Source organism: Protopterus annectens, chromosome 14.part0, assembly GCF_019279795.1.
Source record: "Protopterus annectens isolate FY-2018-M chromosome 14.part0, PAN1.0, whole genome shotgun sequence".
NCBI lineage: Eukaryota > Metazoa > Chordata > Ceratodontiformes > Protopteridae > Protopterus > Protopterus annectens.
In genome coordinates, this window is record NC_056748.1 from 769,827,984 (window position 1) to 769,848,566 (window position 20,583).

At 40.6% G+C, this 20,583-nt stretch overlaps 1 protein-coding gene across 1 annotated transcript in view; it reads right to left on the bottom strand.

Annotated features, from left to right (window-relative positions):
• Window positions 1-20,583, bottom strand: part of GLUD1 (glutamate dehydrogenase 1) — a 563,305-nt gene that overhangs the window by 417,981 nt on the left and 124,741 nt on the right. Inside the window, exon 5 of the mRNA XM_044056503.1 lies at window positions 1,369-1,463. Within this exon, the coding sequence (XP_043912438.1) occupies window positions 1,369-1,463 (95 nt within the window). The remainder of the gene's footprint in view (window positions 1-1,368; window positions 1,464-20,583) is intronic.

Consider the following 20,583-nt stretch of genomic DNA (forward strand, 5'->3'; position numbering starts at 1 on the left):
TGTGATTATCCTTAGTGTCCTGTGCAATTTTTCTCTCGCATCCACTCAGCTTGTCTGAAAGAATACTGGTGTAACATGGAATGTGCACTGCCATTAGAAAGCACTGTGAAGACATCGCCCACTGCTGCACTCTCAAAGCTTCTCAACAGAAGCCCCCCTTTGTTTGCTGACGTACCAGACCACAGAAGGGTTTTCTTTTGTAGTCAAAGGGGAATTGATTCTACAAGGGTCTCTCAGTGCAATCACAGTTTTAAACACCTCTGCAGTAGTGTGGGGGGAAGGCACTGTCGATTCCTCAGATTACAAAAGAAAACCCTGAACAAAGGCCAGCAATTTAGCTACTTTTGTGGCTGTAGCTGGATAACTTCCAAGTATACTGTAAACCAAGCTCCGAGCCAAACATAAATGAGGGTGATTAGAGATAGAAAAGAAGCAGTCCTTTTACAGAAAGTAAAAAAAAAAAAAAAATGGGATAACTCACACAAACCCTATTATATGTCAATGGCATGGGAATTCAGTTACTGCCTTATGTCTGACATGAGTCTTACAAAGCATTATGGGAAACAGAGGGTTGAAGGAGAGCAAGAGCATGTTGATACATCAATCCCCACTGGTAGCCATGTCGTGGAAAACCAGTTAAAATTACAAATAAAGCACTTAAGAGTGATTTTGAGGCGTTAAAATAGGTGAGGATGCAAAGACAGCGTGGGAAAAAAATGATTTTTTTTTTTTTTTTTTTTTGTGCTAGGGTGGGGTTTTCCTTTAAGTGAAAGGCATTTTGAGAGTGTTTGAGTGACACTGTCAGACCCCACGTACGGCAGGGTTAAATGGGCTATGGGCAGGGTTTGCTACTGCACATCTCAGGGAATATTACATTACACTATAATCCAGAAAACAAACGTTCAGTCACAAAAATCTCCAAACATTGAAATACTAACTTACAAATGAGCTACTTGTACATAAGTAAGTTAAGGAGTACTGCAAACAAATGTTAAAACCAAACATGAAGTTTGGGACTTCACTCTTAACTATCCCACCTAATCTACACAACTCTGATAGAATTCTGAAGTATGACAATCACTAGCTTGTCTAATTTTTTTAATGTTTTTATATAGAAAACAGTACTATTGTTTACCTTGGATGCACAATAATGCTTTTAAAGCTGCTGTGGGAATATTAAAAATCCAAACAAATATGGAAGCTCAGTAAATTAGCTCCATTCTACTGTTGCATATAACATGGGCAAACTTGGTCAGAAGACACTAAAGAAACTTAAAAAAAAGAGACTCCATAACCCAGCTTTTACTACTGGACTACATTTACAGACAGACAGTCAAAATCATGCACGCATCTTCTGTCAACACTTACATAATGTCCCATTGTGTTGGCATACGTGTCAGCAATCCAGGACATTTCCCTTTCACCAGTGCTCATATCAGGTGCAGGTACATCAATGCCAGGACCTAAAAAAAAGGGAAATGAGGAAGACTCTAAGGAACTATTTTAAATAATGCATACGACTATTTCAGAGTCAGGGTTTCCAGATAGAAACATCTGCTTCCACAAAAAAAAAAAAAATCTGTCTAGGATTCATTTTAAGATTCAGTTAGTTCAAGACAGCGTAACACTAAAAACTCTCACTGAGCTTAAACTCGGCACAAGGATAACACTCAAGTAATAGAATAAATATGTTTCTCCATCAGCAGTCTTCAGGCATAGGTCTCAGTACTACATAATTTTTTTAACAAAACTTTTCAACATCTGAGGAATATCATTTTAAACAATACTTTACTGAAATCTAATTATAGAAAGTTAGACTCTCTAAAAAGCATATATTCTTAAAATGAATGTAAATCTGGTAAATTTCATACAACCAAAATAAAACTCAACTATTCAAGGCATTAAAAACTCCATTTTGTTTTGCAGTGACAAAGGAAACAAAAATAAATATTTGTTAGCTGATCTGCAATAGGATTGTGTAGCTGTCTACAAGGAACTTACCACAGCAGGAAATCTTAAGAAAGATCACTGTAAAGCTGCAATATTACCTTTGGGTTTAGACACCTTTCTGTGCCCTGCTTCTCCACTAGAATTTCTACAAGTAGTAGCACACAGCCTGCCAGAAACTTTGACTGTTTTCAAGTTCTGCTGATGTAAGTGGCTTGATACTCTATTAGATTATATTATATTACTTTTCTCTTTTGTTCTTCAAGCTTGCATTACCTGCAGGTATGGATACTTGTGGCAAACAGACAGTTGTGTTAATGTAAAGCTGTACTACACTACATGTTAATTTTTAAAACACCACATTTCAGAATTTGTGCATAACTGCTAGGAAAAATATATGCGTGCAATTGATAACAGATCAATAATTTATTGTGTACTGAAAGTTGTGTGTGCATATGTATATTACACACAGACATATACATTATATATATATATATATATATATATATATATATATATATATATATATATATATATATATACATACACACACACACACATATACATACAGACATACCCTATATCTGTCTACATCTACACATATCTATATCTATTATAGATACACACGCACACACTATACATTTTGTGTTTTGTATTGAATTATTGCCAAAATGTTTTCTATAATACTTTGGAGCTTTTCTCGCTGGGCCTCCACTGAAAATGGGCTGCTACCCAGTCGGACTTTACAGGTAAAAGTTTTGGAACTTCAAACATAAATGGTCTTCTTTCGGATTTTCCCGGTTAGGGGTTGCCACAGTGGAACTCCGGTCCGCTAATGATTGACAGTAGATTTTTACGGTGCTGAGGTGCCAGCCCGACGCCCAACCTTCAATGAAGGCATGTCTTTTGAATGCCACTCGACCGTAGGGAGTACACATGCAGACTCCACACATAAGGCACTCCAGCCGAGAATCGAACGGGAGAACCTTGTTGTGAGGCGACAACGCTACCGCTGAACCACAGCGGCTTCAAACATAAATAAAATCTATTTTTAATGTTTTTGCAGGTGGGCAAGCCTCCTGCACCCCCACACCCCCTGTTAATTAAATACAACAACTCCAAGATTACACTACATTGTGGAAAAGGGTAAATTTCCCATTCCACATAGTACTGCGATCTCCATTCAAAATGTTCAAAGTTTCAAAACTTCGATAATATGGTCCCCAAACATATTATCGAAGTTTCGAAACTTCGATAATCTGATCGCGACCCATATACGGGAAGGCACTCATGCAATATTTTTCAATAAAGTAGCTATTTCTAAACAAATAAGAACTGGATTACTCAAGTCTCAATTGTGATTAACTAGTTTTACGGCTCTCTTTTCTTGGTTTTAAGGGAGGTTCAGCCAGCAACAATCGATGCTCAAGAAGTGCCAGTTTTCCCTGCGTTTTTATAGGATTCTATCATGAAAGGTTGAAAACTCAAAAGAATCGCAAATGGTATAACAAAAGACAGAACCATAAAACACTGACTGACTAAAGGCAGGAACGCAAAATACTAATTTTTTTTAATGGGAGAAAGTTGTAGAGTCCTGTATCAGTAAACCCCATCTACAAAACACAGATCAAGCAACATTCTTGGTAGTGGTTTTGTTAGGGAAAAGTTTTAATAAAGTAGTATATGTAGAGGGTCAGTGGCAGAGGTACAGTTAAAGTTACAAAATTAAGTTTAACACATGAGTAAGGTGCCCCCCTCCCATGGCACTGCTGCTGATCCAAGAAAGGTTAAGATACTAACTTTAAGAAATGTTAATGCATGTTGGTCCTTATCAGTTGCACCTTAGAGAGTCATCCTTGTAAAAAGTGTGGCTTCCTAACTAATTCATTTTGACATCCAGAACACATTTCATTAGCACACTGGAGTAGACCCTTTGCTTCATAAGCCAATTCCATTTGGACAGTCATGACTGACCACCTTTCAAGTTTTTGTCTGCTGATCTCAGACAAATACTGAAAAACTAAAGTTCTACGAAAAATCTAATGTCTGTCATGCACTAAAACAAACTAGTCTGTCTCACTTTCTTGATACTGAAAGCTGCCAAGCACTTTAATGGCAACTTCTTTTCAACACTGAATTCCAGAACTCACATAAGATGTAAAAGTAACCAAGTCTAAGAGCCAGCCTAAATAGTGCTGGAGCAGGGTGTCTGCCTGTGCTACTTTTGACCCAAATTCAGTATTGAGCTTGTGTTGCTATTAGCATTTTTTCCCCTGGGCCAGCCCTAACAGACAGCTCTCTATCCAGAGGGAAGGATTCAGAGAGAACCAACACCAGCGTAAATTCTTTAGTGGAGACAGAAAGCCTTGCTGCTCAGCAGTTGAGTAAGGTAGGGGATTACAGATGTGCTGGCATCACTACACATTGCTTCCACAAGGTAAGAATTATGACAGACTGCTGTCACAAAGTTATGGCTTTCACAGTGCTGCTTTTCATAGGGTCCTCATTATCTGGCTCTAAGAATTGTATCATAAGGCCAAATCCCTGAGAAGTCAGAAGGCTTAAATGATGAAGACCCACATCTGGGACTGTCTGAGAAGCAGCTATGGATATGGCCTAGGGGAAAACAGACAGGCTGTGTTAGACAAAGTCAGCACCAGGTCATCACAAAAATGCTTCTACATGCGTATCAGATTAGTTCATTTCTACGTTCTTGCCTCCATGCCATGTTCTCATCTGATCCAAAAGGTATCAGAGGACTAAAGTATTTCTTGAACTAGTTCCAGCATCAAACATAAAACAAAATCTCAACTTCTACATTTATAGAACTGTTATATATACATAGTAACTTAACCTAACCCTCAGATATTTTGGGTATATACATCTTCAAGGAAGAGAGAAACTTCCAACACCTCCAAAACTAATCAAATATATATCTATTTTAAAAAGTCCTCTTTCTACTTGCACACACTTATTGTGCACTTTTTCAGACCTTTTCTTCCTATAAAGAAATTTTAAAAAATATACTCTCTCTCTTCTATTAGGCACTGGAGAGGACAACCTTTAGTCATAGAGACATGGTCATACATTTTATTGACTATTCTAAAATCAAAGAAATCTGAAATTCTATACAAGAAGCCTACAAAAACAATTTTTAATCATTCTACAAATATTTCAACTACAGCACAGACAATTATGAGCAATATAAGCAAAAGCACGACTAACAGTAGACACAGGCAGAATACTGAAGCACGTTTTTTTCCAAGAAAATAATGCATGTGTATTTACCAGAAAGGTATACACATTTTTAGCTTACAGTTTGTAATATTCACAGAAATAAAATTTCATACAAAGAAGGCTGGGTAAATTAATGCTGTGCATGGAGCATGGTGACTATACTCAAACATCTGTAAAAAGACAGATCAGTTAAGCACAAGACCTGACCCACTCTAGGCAGTTAAAGCAGCCAGCACTGACCAGCAAACACTGCGGCAAAAAAAAAAAAAAAAACGCAGTCTTCCTGATCATGCTTGTTGAGTGCTTTACAGCTTTATTTTTTCCCTGCAGCTAAAGTTTCATGCACTTAGCTTCTCTCTCTCAAGGTGAATGTTTTGGCATCATGTCCCAAACATTATAAACCGGTTATGATCAGTGACTATCATAATCCTCCGAAAGTCCTGAGCAACAGTCTGGATAGTTTATAAATTAGGTTATTACATTATGTAAAATAAGCAGACACATTTTAAGCGGCAAATAAGCATTCCTAAAATTTTCTGTACCTGCTCACCACAAACCTAACCCTCCCTCTTTTCCATTCCAAGTTGATGTTGCTACTTCTGCTGTTACAGGGCTACTACTAACATAATACACTACTTAAGTAATGTACCTGTAGGTATTTCTCAAGTTTAAACACTGGAAATGTTAACTTTTCACTCTTTCCAGAGATTGTTGATATATGCAATCATTTTAAATTCTTATCTAAAACAGTTAGTTTCTTTTACTGGATATAATTAATGGGAATGGGCAAAAAATGGGCAGAGTAGCTCAGGCACCCTACTGTAATGTCCTCACTGCCATCATCCCTTCTGTAGTAGCACAGGGTGCAGGAAGCGTAACCCTCCTTGGAATACAAGCAATGATTGCTGTTTTCACAGTCTGATTATGCAGACAGTTACATCGGTGGAAAATGCAGACAGGTTAAACAAAGTGGACATTTGATCAAACTGATGTATTTATCCCCAAAATTAGGGAGAGGTGAGGGTAATATCGTTCTCTCTCTCTCTCTATGTAATGGAACTATGTTTTCATTCCAGGAATTGATTTTAAATTCCTATTAAACTGTCCGCATCTGCTTTAGCTAAGGTCTTTAAAGCCTATATTAGTAATTCCAGTATACAGTTGCACTGCATTTTGCTGTTTAAGTGGTCTAACTTTTGGTATTAAACTTGTTTCATTTGTATGTACTGAGTGTATGTCAGGCTAGTTCAGGAACTGTATTTGCATCAAGGCAGTTTCAAGACTGTCAAACTCAGAGTCAAGGGTCTTATTTTCTCTCTCGCCCACCCTTTTGTAGTGGTGTTTTAAAACCCAGTGTATCTGTTGTTACCCACCCCTTTTAATAATTTGGCACAAAATTATGTCCCTCTCCCAGCTTACTGACTGTTGACAATAAGCGACTGTTGACAATAAGCGCACAAGTATTTCTTTGCAAAGTCTATCCTCTTAACTCCTCACCCGGCTAAAAGACCTTTGATAAAATTGCTTAATACTGATTGCACTGGTACTAATCGATACTAAAATCAGTGCAAGCAGTTAAGTTGTTTTGTTGTTGTTGTTGCTGTTGTACTATAATTAGAGTCTTGCTGGTGGTAGGTTTCCAGGCTAATGGTTTTCTATTGAAATTTAAATGCTCAGTAGCAAGTCTATCCAAACATTATTCTATAAAACTGAACTACCAAAAGTTATCATTACCCTCTGTCCTAAGAGACATTTTTGTTGACATCATAGACCAGCACTTCCCCACAACTTTTCTAGACAGCCTGAATGAGATGGGTATGTTGAGACAGCATGAGAGATGTACGTATACAATATCTTTGAAGGCAAAAATATCACACACAAATGCAGACACCAAAATTGTCAGCAGTAAACCACACACCACACCTCTACAAAGCGATCATATGCCGAGGTTCGAAAAATTAACTTGCTTAAACCTCAAATACAACACAGACACAAAGCACACTTGGCAAATCAAGCCCACATCCTTACATAGCAGGTGAAGTCCCAAAGTCACAGTTGCCGAACCTATAAGGAAGGCATCAACTGAACCAAACGTTGTTATAGGTGACTCAGTTTTAAGACATGCAGACATGCCTCATCAGGCTGAGCACAAAAACAGTGACAGTTAGTTGCTTTTCTGGTGCTAGGATCCATCGGATCACGCATGCACTCAAGTTCTTGAACAAGCAGCAGTAGGACTCTGTCATGCCAGTGTTAATGACTTGAGGTACACCTTCTTGAACTACATGAAGAGACGTGATGAACCTCTCAGACTGTGTCCAAGGTAGGTATGAGCATAGTGCTAAGCAGCATTCTACCTTCTCCAAGGATAAGGCCACCATACAAGCCAAACATAACAATTTTCAATGATTAGCTGAGTTTCTGGTGTCTTTAAAAGGGGGTCCAATACTTGTCAGCCTGGGAGGATATGTTCAACAGACCACATTGCTTCGCCAGGGATGGCCTGCATATATCCCCTCTTGGGTTCTAATCAATGCTAGGAGCCTAAACAAGATGCTCCACTCTCTACAAGCCCTTCAGGACATGGACATCTATGTAGGGGCTGACACAAGGTTTAAAATCGAGGCAAGCACTCCAGCTGCATAGGACTATGCCTTTGACACATTTAGACTAGCTAGTGTGCAAGAGAGGGGGAATAAAAGGTGGAGATGTGTCAATCTACATCCATTAGAGTCCCATCAAGGCTGGTAAAGCAGAATGATGCACCACAGCTTCTTCATGTCCATATAACCATTAGACAGCTCCTATACCATATAATAGCTAGCTATAGAACTCCCTCTATGTCAAAAGAAAGCCCTAATGTCTATCTACAGGAACTTAAACCACCCAGTATCAAAACCAATACCACTTATGTGTTATCTAAACTGTCCAAACTATTGACTAGGAAACCTACACCACCCCTAGTGCACAATCAGAGATGCCCGGACTTTGACCAATTGTTCCAAGGCATTTGTATTGACAGTATCCACTAGGGAGAACAGCATCTTGTCCTTACTAGTGAGAGCATCCCTTGCTTGCATCTTCACCACTTGTTGGGTCTGACCATAAAGCACTCTTTGTCGAAATAAAGAGACCAGAGAGGCCCTCAGCTCAAGGTACCTTTGGAAATTTAAGACAAGCTACCTGCTCCTAAGTAATACATTGGCAAACTTCAAATACCCACCAAACCCAATTAAGTCAACTGAATACAAGTACAGGGCAAACCCTGGAAACAAACCCACATGGTAGAACATAACAGCAATAGTCTTTATAATAAAGAGGAAAGCAATTTTGACCAAAAGTAATTAAATTCATAGAAAGTTAGAGCCCTTGTCACTGAAACAAACAACCCTATCTTCCCCTTCATCTGTCCCTCAAGATATACCTGAAACTAGCTTGCCTCAAGCTATCACACAATACCAAGTCTTAAAAATGCTATCAAAAAGCTAAAAATACTGTACTGATGGGTCCTGGCAATATCCCCAGATGCATCTTAGATAGCATGAAGCATGATTTAGCCACACCACTAAATTAGTTAATTCTTAGCCTCTATACTGTTTTTGTGCCGTATGATTGAACAGCAACTTTTCATTCCCCTGCATAAGAGAGGACCTTCCACAGACCAGGCAATTACAGACCCACAAGTCCAGCCAGCCTCATAAGAAAGCCATGGAAAGACTTGTCTTGGAATCAATCAAGACATAGGGAACCTCCAAACACTGGACTCATCTCAGTTCGGATTCATCAAGGGCAAGTCATGCTTAGTCAACCAAGTGGATTTTTTTTTAAAAAGGTCACCAAACCAATGGGTGAAGGCAAAAGAGTACACCAGCATACCTTGACCTGGCCAAAGCGTCTGACTCAATTTCCCACTCTGGCATAGTAGAAAAGCTGAATAAACTAGGAATAAACCACAAAGTCACCAGCTGAATTACCAACTGGCTCACAGGATGCAGATAATCAAAATAGGGGAAGTTACCTCCACAGAGTTCTTTGCTGGGACCTCTCCTGTTTGGCATCTACTTTTCTGAAATAAAAGCCCAATAACAAAGGGCTCTGGCTGACTACGTTTGCAAATGACTGCAAGCTATCTGGCTGACTACGTTTGCAAATGACTACAAGCTAGAAGCAGTCACTGAATCCCCAAATGACTTGGCCAGCCTACAGGAAGGTTTGTCCCAAAGAAATAAATGGTGCCAAAACCATGGCCTTAACTAAATGCCAAAAAATGCATTACTGTATCCTTTTAGAAGACATCTACCACAGAGAACTACCACACTGACAATACACCCTCAACAGCTAACTCAGTTGTTCGGGATTAGGGAACCTATGTGGACAGTGACATTTATGTCATTGTGACAACTTTTGACCAGCATGTGTCCATCGTTGTAAGAAAGTCCTTCTACATTGCACAGGTTATAAACAAAGGGGTTAGGTCTAGATCTAGGGATGTCACTGTCCTCCTTTACTTAGTCCTCATTAGGCCAGCCATTGAATATAATGTCCCCTTTGGCATGTATCTGTCCAGGCACATGCAGCAACTGGAAGATCCTCAGAGATACCTTGCTCTATGGATACAAGGTATAAACATGCCCTATATGGCCTGACCAAAGCCCTGTCACTATACTCTGTATCCTGCTAATAGGTAATCTGGGTCTGACAAACAAGGCATCCTCAGACCCATTAATGATAGATTTACTGCACATCAGCAAGTCTAACGGCATTATAAATAATCAGTCTTCAATCTAAATCCCTTCTGCAAAAGCAACAGAACAGTTTGAAAGGCTAGGTTATAGCTCACTGAGGATACTGCTGCTGTGCAACAAACCCCGCATATACATAAAACAAAGTTAATCTCTGTCGATAGGATCACCAGAGGTTACTTTGCTAATGGCCGCAGGGCCCTTACAAGCCTAGCCAAGTTCAACCAGTGTTCAAGGGTGGCTGGTTCAAGGAGACTCTGAAATCAGCACCTATTGCCCCTGTCCAAGAGGGACACAGGTGAAATCCCCAGGGTGAATTTCCACTTATCCATCCAATCATCCAGATTATGTTTAAAGAGGGCCAACAAGGGGCTTTGTTTAACACAAACAGGAAGCTTATTCCAAAGGTGGGGCAAACTCCGAGACAAATCTGTCTCTCCATCAAGTTTTGTTGAGATCACATACCAGGTTAAGGTCCTTTGAGCAATAGACCCATGTGCCATTTGACTTGCAAATGTGTAGCATTTCCATTAAAGCTGGGTCAGATTGCTCTATATGCAAGGCACAGGTCACTCCTAAGCAGTCTGTACAACACGGAATAAAGTGACATTGATTTCAGTCTGTCCACGCAAGACATCTTGAAGACCCTGAATTTTCTTAGTAAGGAACCTCTATGGTCTCTCCAAGTGCTGCAGGTGTTTGGAAAGGAACATACCAAAGAGAGCGCTGTACTCTATTGGCCCGATGAGGGAAGAGTATGGGTGGGGGGGGATTATAACCTCTTTCTGAAGGCAGTGCCCTTACTTATGAGATGAGCAATATAAAATGCCCTTCTTACCATTGTACAGACATGGTGATCAAAGTTCAGGTTGCTGTCAACATTTGTGCCCAGATGTCTCACTACTGATTTTGTACTTAGGGTATTGCTATTGCTGTGGTAATTTGCAAGATCACCCTCGCTAAAGGGGATGATTAACTTAAATGCAAAAAATGCATTAAGACCATAACTTTGGCACCAGTCATTAGTCTGTGTATGGCCTTCTTGCAGGATGTTGACATCACTAGGTGTCTCAATGATCGCTCCCCACTTTGAGGTCATCAGCAAACTTGGTCAACCAGAGTCTTTTAGTTTTAGCCTGTACTTCGGAGAAGTAGATTCTGAACAGTAGAGGGCCCAGAACTGACCCCTGTGGAACACCACTGGTTACAGGTCTGCTGGACAGGTGGAGTCCCCTATTTTGACCATACAAGTTCCATCAGTGAGTCAGTTTGCAACCCACCTGACAACACATGGGTTGATACCCAGCTAGATGAGATTATCAATGATGCTTGAGTGGGGGATTGTGTCAAAGGCCTTGGCTAAGTCTAGGTAGGCCATATGCACAGATTTGCCCTAATCTAGGGCTTTGGTGACCATCTCGAAGAAGTCTACGAAGTTTAACAGGCATTATCTCCCCTTGACAAACCCCAAACTGGGTGGGGTCGAGCTTTTGGAGATTTCTTGCATCTTTGTTAAGGTCTTGCAGATAAGGCTGGTCAGGCTAATGGGTGTATAGTTCCCAGGGTCAGTGGATGCACCCCCTTTGTGCAAACAGATAACTGTAGGCATTTTCCATTCTGCTGGAATGAAGCCAGTGCTTAAGGCTGTGATTGAAAAGCATGCCCAATGGTGATACTAATTCCCATTTTAACCAAAGTAGAACACAACTCAGGATGTTGTCTGGTCCCATACAGGCTGTGTTGTTGGCCTTGGAGAGGGCATTTAAGACCTGCTCCTCAGAGATACTAGATGAAGAACAGGTGTTAGGGATGCTTTGGGGGTATGTGTGGCGGGGAGTGAAGTTTTTACTGAACCTGTCAGCCAACAGGTTTGCTATATCCACAGATTCTGTATATGTAGTACCATTAACTACAAGTTCAGTGCAAATCTGGGCCTTCCCTTTGAGTTTACAGATGTAACTAAAGAACACCTTGTGGTTATCCTTAGTTAGGGAAACTAATTTGAATTTGTAGTTAGCTTTGAAGGACTTCACTAGGAGTCTTATTTGCTTATGTTGAGGAGGGAGTGTTTCCACTTTTGAGACCATTCCTTCCTACTCTTAGACAGCAATTTATTCACCTATTCTACAGCCTATTAATGGCAGTTGTCCACTAGACAGGCATGTTTTCCCTTGAAGATCTTGCTTTGGTCCTATCAGGTACAGCAGAGTCAATACAATTGTACAGGTGATGGTATATAGGTGTCTGTTCCATCAGTAGGGGGAGGGGCTATGAAGCTATTTATGCCGTCACGTAAAAGACTGTAATCGGCCTTGACGAAGTTTTTTAGTCTAGTTGCTACTAAAGGGGGGGCTTGTTTTACAGTTGTTTCTAGCAATACTGACTTCTAGTCAGATCTCACCAGGGACGGCCACACACTGGGGGTGGTGCAGCGGACCCCCTAGGTGATGAGCACCAGATCCAGGATGTTGGAGTCCCTTGTGGGTGTGTCAACCACCTGGTCCATAGCACTGGAGTTAATGAAGTCCAGGAACCTTTAGGCAAGTGTGTTAGAACACATAATTTACCCAGTCAATGGATAGGTAATTAAGTCACCCAAAACAAGGGAGTTTGTATCTTGATCGATTCATGTAGATCCAAGTAAGCTGAGTGGACGTCATGATGCATAGATGGGGTCCTATAGCTGGCAATGATCTGAAGAGGGGTCTTACCTACAGTCAATTGCACCTGAAGTAATTCAAGGGAATTGTGCTGTTTAACCAATCTACAGGTGTATTTAATCTTTAATAAATATTGATACACCACTTCCTTTATTTCTCGCACCTTCAGTTTGTAGTCTGAATGTGTGGAAGGAAATGCAACCTGGTATAGCAGGGTGCTCCCTGCAGCCTTAAACCAGGTCTTGGTGCACAAATGTCAGCATTTTCCAAGGTGAGGACTGCTTCCAGTGAGTGCAGTTTCTGGTTTAGATGCCGTTAGCAACATAAACATGAGGTTGTATTTAGAGGGTAATTTTAAGTCAGAAATTTTGTTCTTGTGACATTGCCTAAAAGAGGCACTATGGGGATGGCAACAGCCTTAGCCAGTAACCGAAATCCCAGGGGTGACAGATTACCATCTCTGGAAAAGCATCGAGGTCTGTCCATCGTGTCATTCCAGGCTGACAGATACTGGATCCCCTTTGAATGACACCAGAAACTAAGCCAATTGTTGCAGTCAATCATTTTTTGTTTGTATTGATATCATCCTAGGCGAAGGTAAAATTGGCAGTCAATCATTTTTTGTTTGTATTGATATCATCCTAGGTGAAGGTAAAATGCTGCTTAAGGTTAGGAACATACCTGCCTGAGACAGAGCTCATGCATCTCTCTCATCATATTGTCCAGTGAGGTATGTCGCAAGTCATTCACACCAACATGGACTATGACGGAGTCATAACAGTGCCTGTTGCTGAGAGACAGGAGTGCGTGTGTGATGTGGCAAATCCTGGCACCTGACAAAACAGCTGACTGACTTTTTTCCTTATCCAGCCTGGTAAGAGGGACATTCGTGTGTCTCAGAATGGAGTTCCCTATGACCAAGATATTTGTTTTTATGTCATGCCTTAGGGGCTGGACTGGTGAGACACTGGTGTGAGATATATTATGTGTACTATGTTCTGCAGACGATATACTATGTGAAATGTGCTTCTGTTTGCGTTTCGGATGTCTCTGATGTTTAAGTAAGCTTCTGATAAGGACCTCTGCATATATAAGTTTATGTGTTATTGGTTTGATAGCTGCAGGAGGTGAGGTGTGCATACAGACAACCTGCTTAGTATCAGATGAACTGACTGGTGAGCGAGAGAGCTTAGATTCTAGGTTCTTGACATAGATGCATCTCTCACATAATGAATTTGTGTGGGACTAGAAGAAGTGGGTTGTCGATATACATCAGGCAATTGCTACATTGCCTTAAGATGTCCATGTCAACTAGCCTGGCTGGAGAAACCATGGGAGACTGTCCATCCATAATGCTAGGTAAGTTGATGTGATCAGAAAACAAACGGAGAGGACATAAGGCCAGGTAAAGTAGAGACAGAAGTGGACAGAAAATATGAACGGCTAGTGGGCAGAATCTGTGTTGGTATCTCAGGAGCTTCGCTGAATGCATCCCCCATCAGTGAGGGACAATCACGAGAGCTCACCAATGGAGCACCAGCACAGTACCAAGGTAAAATTTGCAGGCAGTAGTGTTGGTGTCTATAACCTCCAACAGTGCCCACTGCTGCTAAGCAGTGCATGATGCACAAAAAAAGAGCAAATCCATGCAATGTGCTGCTTTTGTAGCAAATGAAAGCAAACCGATTTAAACAAAATTAATCATTTAAAAAGCTCAAAACTGAGTCCTGTTCCAGCAACCTTCAAATCGGATGAGTTCTAACTGCACACTCCCGCCACTAGGGTGCAGGGGACCCCTCTCCAGCAAAAGATGGCCTGGTTTAGTTCTCAATTTATTCAAACAGAACTAGATTAAGCAGGCCTGAATCTAGTATATGCTACAGCAAACAAGTGTAACAATTTCAGGAAAAAAAAATGTTCAAATAAAACAGTGATATGATAAAAATGCATTTCCAATGTGCAATATACAGTGAAAAATTCTACTTAAGTTTTGTGGAGATCAGCAGATGTCTTGGATGCCTTGGATTGATCAGATAAATACATCAGAGCAGTTCAAATAAGCCTTCAACAAGCAACTCCCAGCTCAGAAGGGCAGAGGTTAGCCTCTCCTCCCCAAGAGTGTAGACCGCAAACCTTCTTGAAGTAAAATATCTGGCATGAAGCTCAAGCCCTTAAACCAAAACACCGCGGCTTTCTATCTGCTTTTGCTAAAAATACATTTGATTTGTACATCAGCAGTTGTGTAATTTTTTTTTTTTTTTGCTCGTTATATGTTGCTGAGAATGGGGATAAGTTATGCATGTGTAATGCAGAGGAATGGTTGAGGATGAACACAGAGTGGTTTTAAATACGTAAATGTTAAATAAAAAAAAAAGTCTTTTGTGTACCAGGAAAGTCCAACTTGGAATGAGCCAATTTTCAGCAGAGGCCCGGGGGAGAAACTCTCCAGACACAGGTCTTGGAGACAGGGTGGTGAAAAAAATATTTATACTCCACACCTTGCAAGTATTTTGATCATACCCCTTTGTCAGGGATCACTGTGTGTGTGTCTGTGTATATATGTGTGGGTGTCTAACTGCATGCACATGTGTGAAAGATATACACTTTCCTTCTGTCTTTTGTTTTGCCCCACTGGCTGCCGACCATTAGGCCTTCAATGATCTGACACCAGTCTATTTGTCCCCACTGAGAAACATCTGGTCCGAGCAAAATCATATGTACAGAGGTCATGGGAAGGTTTTCTTCATATATTTTCTTTGCTAACTCTCCCCTCGTCTGCCAACTATCAGTCCTCTCTTGATTCAACATCAGCTCACTCATTCCCCATTTCAAGACCCAGTCAAAAGAAATAATCCAGGAAGCCTTCATTTTATAGTTTATGTGCCCTACACCCTTCCCCATGGTAGCCTGGAAAAGTTAAAGTGACCGTGCCAGCCGCCATAGACACTGCGCGATTTATTCCAAATACCTGTTACAGTACATAACTGTTGCTTATTAGGTGCTTATTCCTCACCTTACACTGACTGCCAGTCTTGTAGTGGCCCAGTGTGTTTCAGCAGCTCACTCTCTGGCTTATCTAGTGAGAAGGTCAGCAAGCAATTATGTGCTATGCCACAGTTAGGGCTGTCTCTCTGTTTCACAAAGCCCGGCAACTTGTATTGCTTTTCACAGATTTGCTAATACCCATGCAATTTTATTAAACTTCCTCTGTTGGGGGGGGGGGTTAAAGCAGAAAAAAAATAGAACAGCTTAATTCCTGTGTTTCTGCTCTCTAATGAGAAATACAGTTGTGTAAGCAAACTTACCAGAACATCAGATATTCTAAAAAATCATTGCTGCAGTAGGCCAAGCCTAATGGGTCCTATACCCAAGGACCATCCAACTTTCAAAAGGTAAAAGGCACCTTCCAAGAGTTTCAACTGTCAAGAGCGCAAGCAAAGCTCCATATAAGGACAGCCGGAGTGCAACAAGCTTCAAGAGCCACAGCAGAACAATGCTAGGAAACAAACCAAACAGTAAATGCTAGGAGACTAACCAAACAGTAAATGCTAGGAGACTAACCAAACAGTAAATGCTAGGAGACTAACCTAACAGTAAATGCTAGGAGACTAACCTAACAGTAAATGCTAGGAGACTAACCTAACAGTAAATGCTAGGAGACTAACCTAACAGTAAATGCTAGGAGACTAACCTAACAGTAAATGCTAGGAGACTAACCTAACAGTAAATGCTAGGAGACTAACCTAACAGTAAATGCTAGGAGACTAACCTAACAGTAAATGCTAGGAGACTAACCTAACAGTAAATGCTAGGAGACTAACCTAACAGTAAATGCTAGGAGACTAACCTAACAGTAAATGCTAGGAGACTAACCTAACAGTAAATGCTAGGAGACTAACCTAACAGTAAATGCTAGGAGACTAACCTAACAGTAAATGCTAGGAGACTAACCTAACAGTAAATGCTAGGAGACTAACCTAACAGTAAATGCTAGGAGACTAACCTAACAGTAAATGCTAGGAGACTAACCTAACAGTAAATGCTAGGAGACTAACCTAACAGTAAATGCTAGGAGACTAACCTAACAGTAAATGCTAGGAGACTAACCTAACAGTAAATGCTAGGAGACTAACCTAACAGTAAATGCTAGGAGACTAACCTAACAGTAAATGCTAGGAGACTAACCTAACAGTAAATGCTAGGAGACTAACCTAACAGTAAATGCTAGGAGACTAACCTAACAGTAAATGCTAGGAGACTAACCTAACAGTAAATGCTAGGAGACTAACCTAACAGTAAATGCTAGGAGACTAACCTAACAGTAAATGCTAGGAGACTAACCTAACAGTAAATGCTAGGAGACTAACCTAACAGTAAATGCTAGGAGACTAACCTAACAGTAAATGCTAGGAGACTAACCTAACAGTAAATGCTAGGAGACTAACCTAACAGTAAATGCTAGGAGACTAACCTAACAGTAAATGCTAGGAGACTAACCTAACAGTAAATGCTAGGAGACTAACCTAACAGTAAATGCTAGGAGACTAACCTAACAGTAAATGCTAGGAGACTAACCTAACAGTAAATGCTAGGAGACTAACCTAACAGTAAATGCTAGGAGACTAACCTAACAGTAAATGCTAGGAGACTAACCTAACAGTAAATGCTAGGAGACTAACCTAACAGTAAATGCTAGGAGACTAACCTAACAGTAAATGCTAGGAGACTAACCTAACAGTAAATGCTAGGAGACTAACCTAACAGTAAATGCTAGGAGACTAACCTAACAGTAAATGCTAGGAGACTGACCTAACAGTAAATGCTAGGAGACTGACCTAACAGTAAATGCTAGGAGACTGACCTAACAGTAAATGCTAGGAGACTGACCTAACAGTAAATGCTAGGAGACTGACCTAACAGTAAATGCTACTAACAGTAAATGCTAGGAGACTGACCTAACAGTAAATGCTAGGAGACTGACCTAACAGTAAATGCTAGGAGACTGACCTAACAGTAAATGCTAGGAGACTGACCTAACAGTAAATGCTAGGAGACTGACCTAACAGTAAATGCTAGGAGACTGACCTAACAGTAAATGCTAGGAGACTGACCTAACAGTAAATGCTAGGAGACTGACCTAACAGTAAATGCTAGGAGACTGACCTAACAGTAAATGCTAGGAGACTGACCTAACAGTAAATGCTAGGAGACTGACCTAACAGTAAATGCTAGGAGACTGACCTAACAGTAAATGCTAGGAGACTGACCTAACAGTAAATGCTAGGAGACTGACCTAACAGTAAATGCTAGGAGACTGACCTAACAGTAAATGCTAGGAGACTGACCTAACAGTAAATGCTAGGAGACTGACCTAACAGTAAATGCTAGGAGACTGACCTAACAGTAAATGCTAGGAGACTAACCTAACAGTAAATGCTAGGAGACTAACCTAACAGTAAATGCTAGGAGACTAACCTAACAGTAAATGCTAGGAGACTAACCTAACAGTAAATGCTAGGAGACTAACCTAACAGTAAATGCTAGGAGACTAACCTAACAGTAAATGCTAGGAGACTAACCTAACAGTAAATGCTAGGAGACTAACCTAACAGTAAATGCTAGGAGACTAACCTAACAGTAAATGCTAGGAGACAAACCTAACAGTAAATGCTAGGAGACAAACCTAACAGTAAATGCTAGGAAACAAACCTAACAGTAAACTAGGGACGAAAGGGGTGAAAATATCCAAACCCTGACAACACAAAAGGGAAAAGAAACAAAAAAGAAGGCTGGTGGGAGGGGAGGGTACTGCAACAGTGTTCTACTAAAACATTTACTGTTAGGATAAGTTTACTTACACAACTGTACAATGTTCAGTTACAGATCACAGTTGCAGCAGACTAAGCAAAATGGGTAGATTACCATAGCTTAGAAAACTAAAGGGAGAAGGCCAATAAATTAAGACCCCAGGAGCCCCAGGGAATTGCCCCAACAAAGTTGGTTCTGAACCTGGAAAAGGAATGGAGTTTGAAAAAGTGTATACAACAGCAAGTCACTTCCTCTAGAACACTTCTACAGTCCAACCTTTTCCAAACAACCACTGAAGCTACCAAAACCCTTGTGGAGTGGGCCCTAACTCTGCCTGAAGGTGGTTTATCACAGAGAGTGTAACAAAAAGCAATAGTATGAGACGGCCACCAGTAAAAATGGGCACCTTTGATACTGGCTGTCCTTTCCTCTTACCCTCATGGGAGAAAAACAGCTGAGCCATTTTCCTGAAGGCTCACATTTTATCTAGGTAGTATCTGAGCTGCCTATAGCCAGAGTGTGAGGGATCATTGCTAACTTTAATCTTGGGTTCAGGAAAGAAATTTGACTCGCCATACCTGCTTATAACTCTGATACCCTCCCAGCATATGTCAGAGCAATGAGTAAACAGTCTGCCATGTTAAGAAAGTATAGTTGTGTAAAAATATAAAAATAAAGACAGCACGGATATCCCCCCCCAAAAAAAGCATTTTAAAATCATACATACATTAAACAGTAAGCACTTTTGTCACCTGTAGTGACTTCTTTAGGCTATTTTTGTGATATGTTGACTATTTGCTTTTGTTATAGTTGTGTAAAAATCTTACCATAACAGTAGATGCCCTTCTCTTCATTGTTGCAGTACCTTAAACAGAAGGGATCTCCCACTCGGGTAGCTCAACAGCTGGCCAGTAATCAAAAGACTAATGAGCTATGTGTTTTAGGTCACATTTATGCTCCCTGTACAAAATGTAGGTCATAAAAGGGATGTGCAGACACTACCCAGAACTGAAATGGCCCAGAAGAGAAAAGTCTCCATAGGACAAAGGGGTCTATGCACATCCAGAAGGAAATATTTAAGAAAACGGAGGAACCCTCATCAGAAGGGGATCTTAAAAAAAAAAAAAAAACAGAACAAGTACTGCAACAGTGAAAACAAGGACATCTACATTTGGGTCTACCTGATAACATTGAAACTGCAAAATGCCAACGACGAGAACACCGACACCGGAAGATCAACAACGGAGATGATAGACAGTTGAAAATCCCAACGCGGAGAACACCGACAAGTTAAGGTAAGTGTGGGGTTAGGGGCGGATTAAGTGACTGTGCATTCGTGGCGGACCTTAGGGTTAGGGGTTTGGGTTAAGGTTAGTGCATAGATAGTTGTGTATGTAAGGTTTAGTGCAGGTTTGTAAGGTTATTTTGGTGTGTTTGTGTTGTGTGTGTGCTTTTTGGACAAGAGATTTGTTTTGTTTGTTGATTGTCAGGATTGTGGTTTATCGGGCATGTGAAGTTTTGTGCTTTTGAACTTTCGGTTTTGTAGTGTTGATGATTTCATTGTCGGTGTTTCAGTGTGTCGGTGTTATCAAATAGACGCCTACATTTATAGTAAGATTTTATGTGACTGTACTATGTCATTCTACATCACTGTTGCAGTATCCTACACAGAAGAGAGAATAAAACTGCTCAAGAAACAGAAAGGGAGGTGGAAGGCTGAGAAGAGCCCTCAACAAGCCCACATAAAATGATTTCAGCAAAACCTGCTCTGGTCCTAGAAACCACATCCAACTTATAATGCTTAACAAAGATATGCACGGAATACCAAAGTAGCAGCTACAGGGATGGAATTGTGTCCCACACCTTGAAGAAGGCATCAGAGGAGGCAATAGCCCTAACTGAATGAGCTCTAACAAAAGTAGAGAGAGATTTGCCATGAAAAGTATAACAAATGGAAATGGCCCTATATATATCCGGTAGGAAATGGTTTGCTTAGATGCAGCCAAACCCAACGTCCTGGCATGAAAGAAAACAAAAAATTGATCAGACTTACAACTGGCCCTAGTTTCATCCAAATAGTACCACAGCTGTCTGTGCAAATATAAGGTATGCAAGATCCTCTCACTAGCAGACTGAGGAAAAGGGAAAAAGTAAGGGAGTTGGACCAACTGATTCAAGAGAAAGTATTA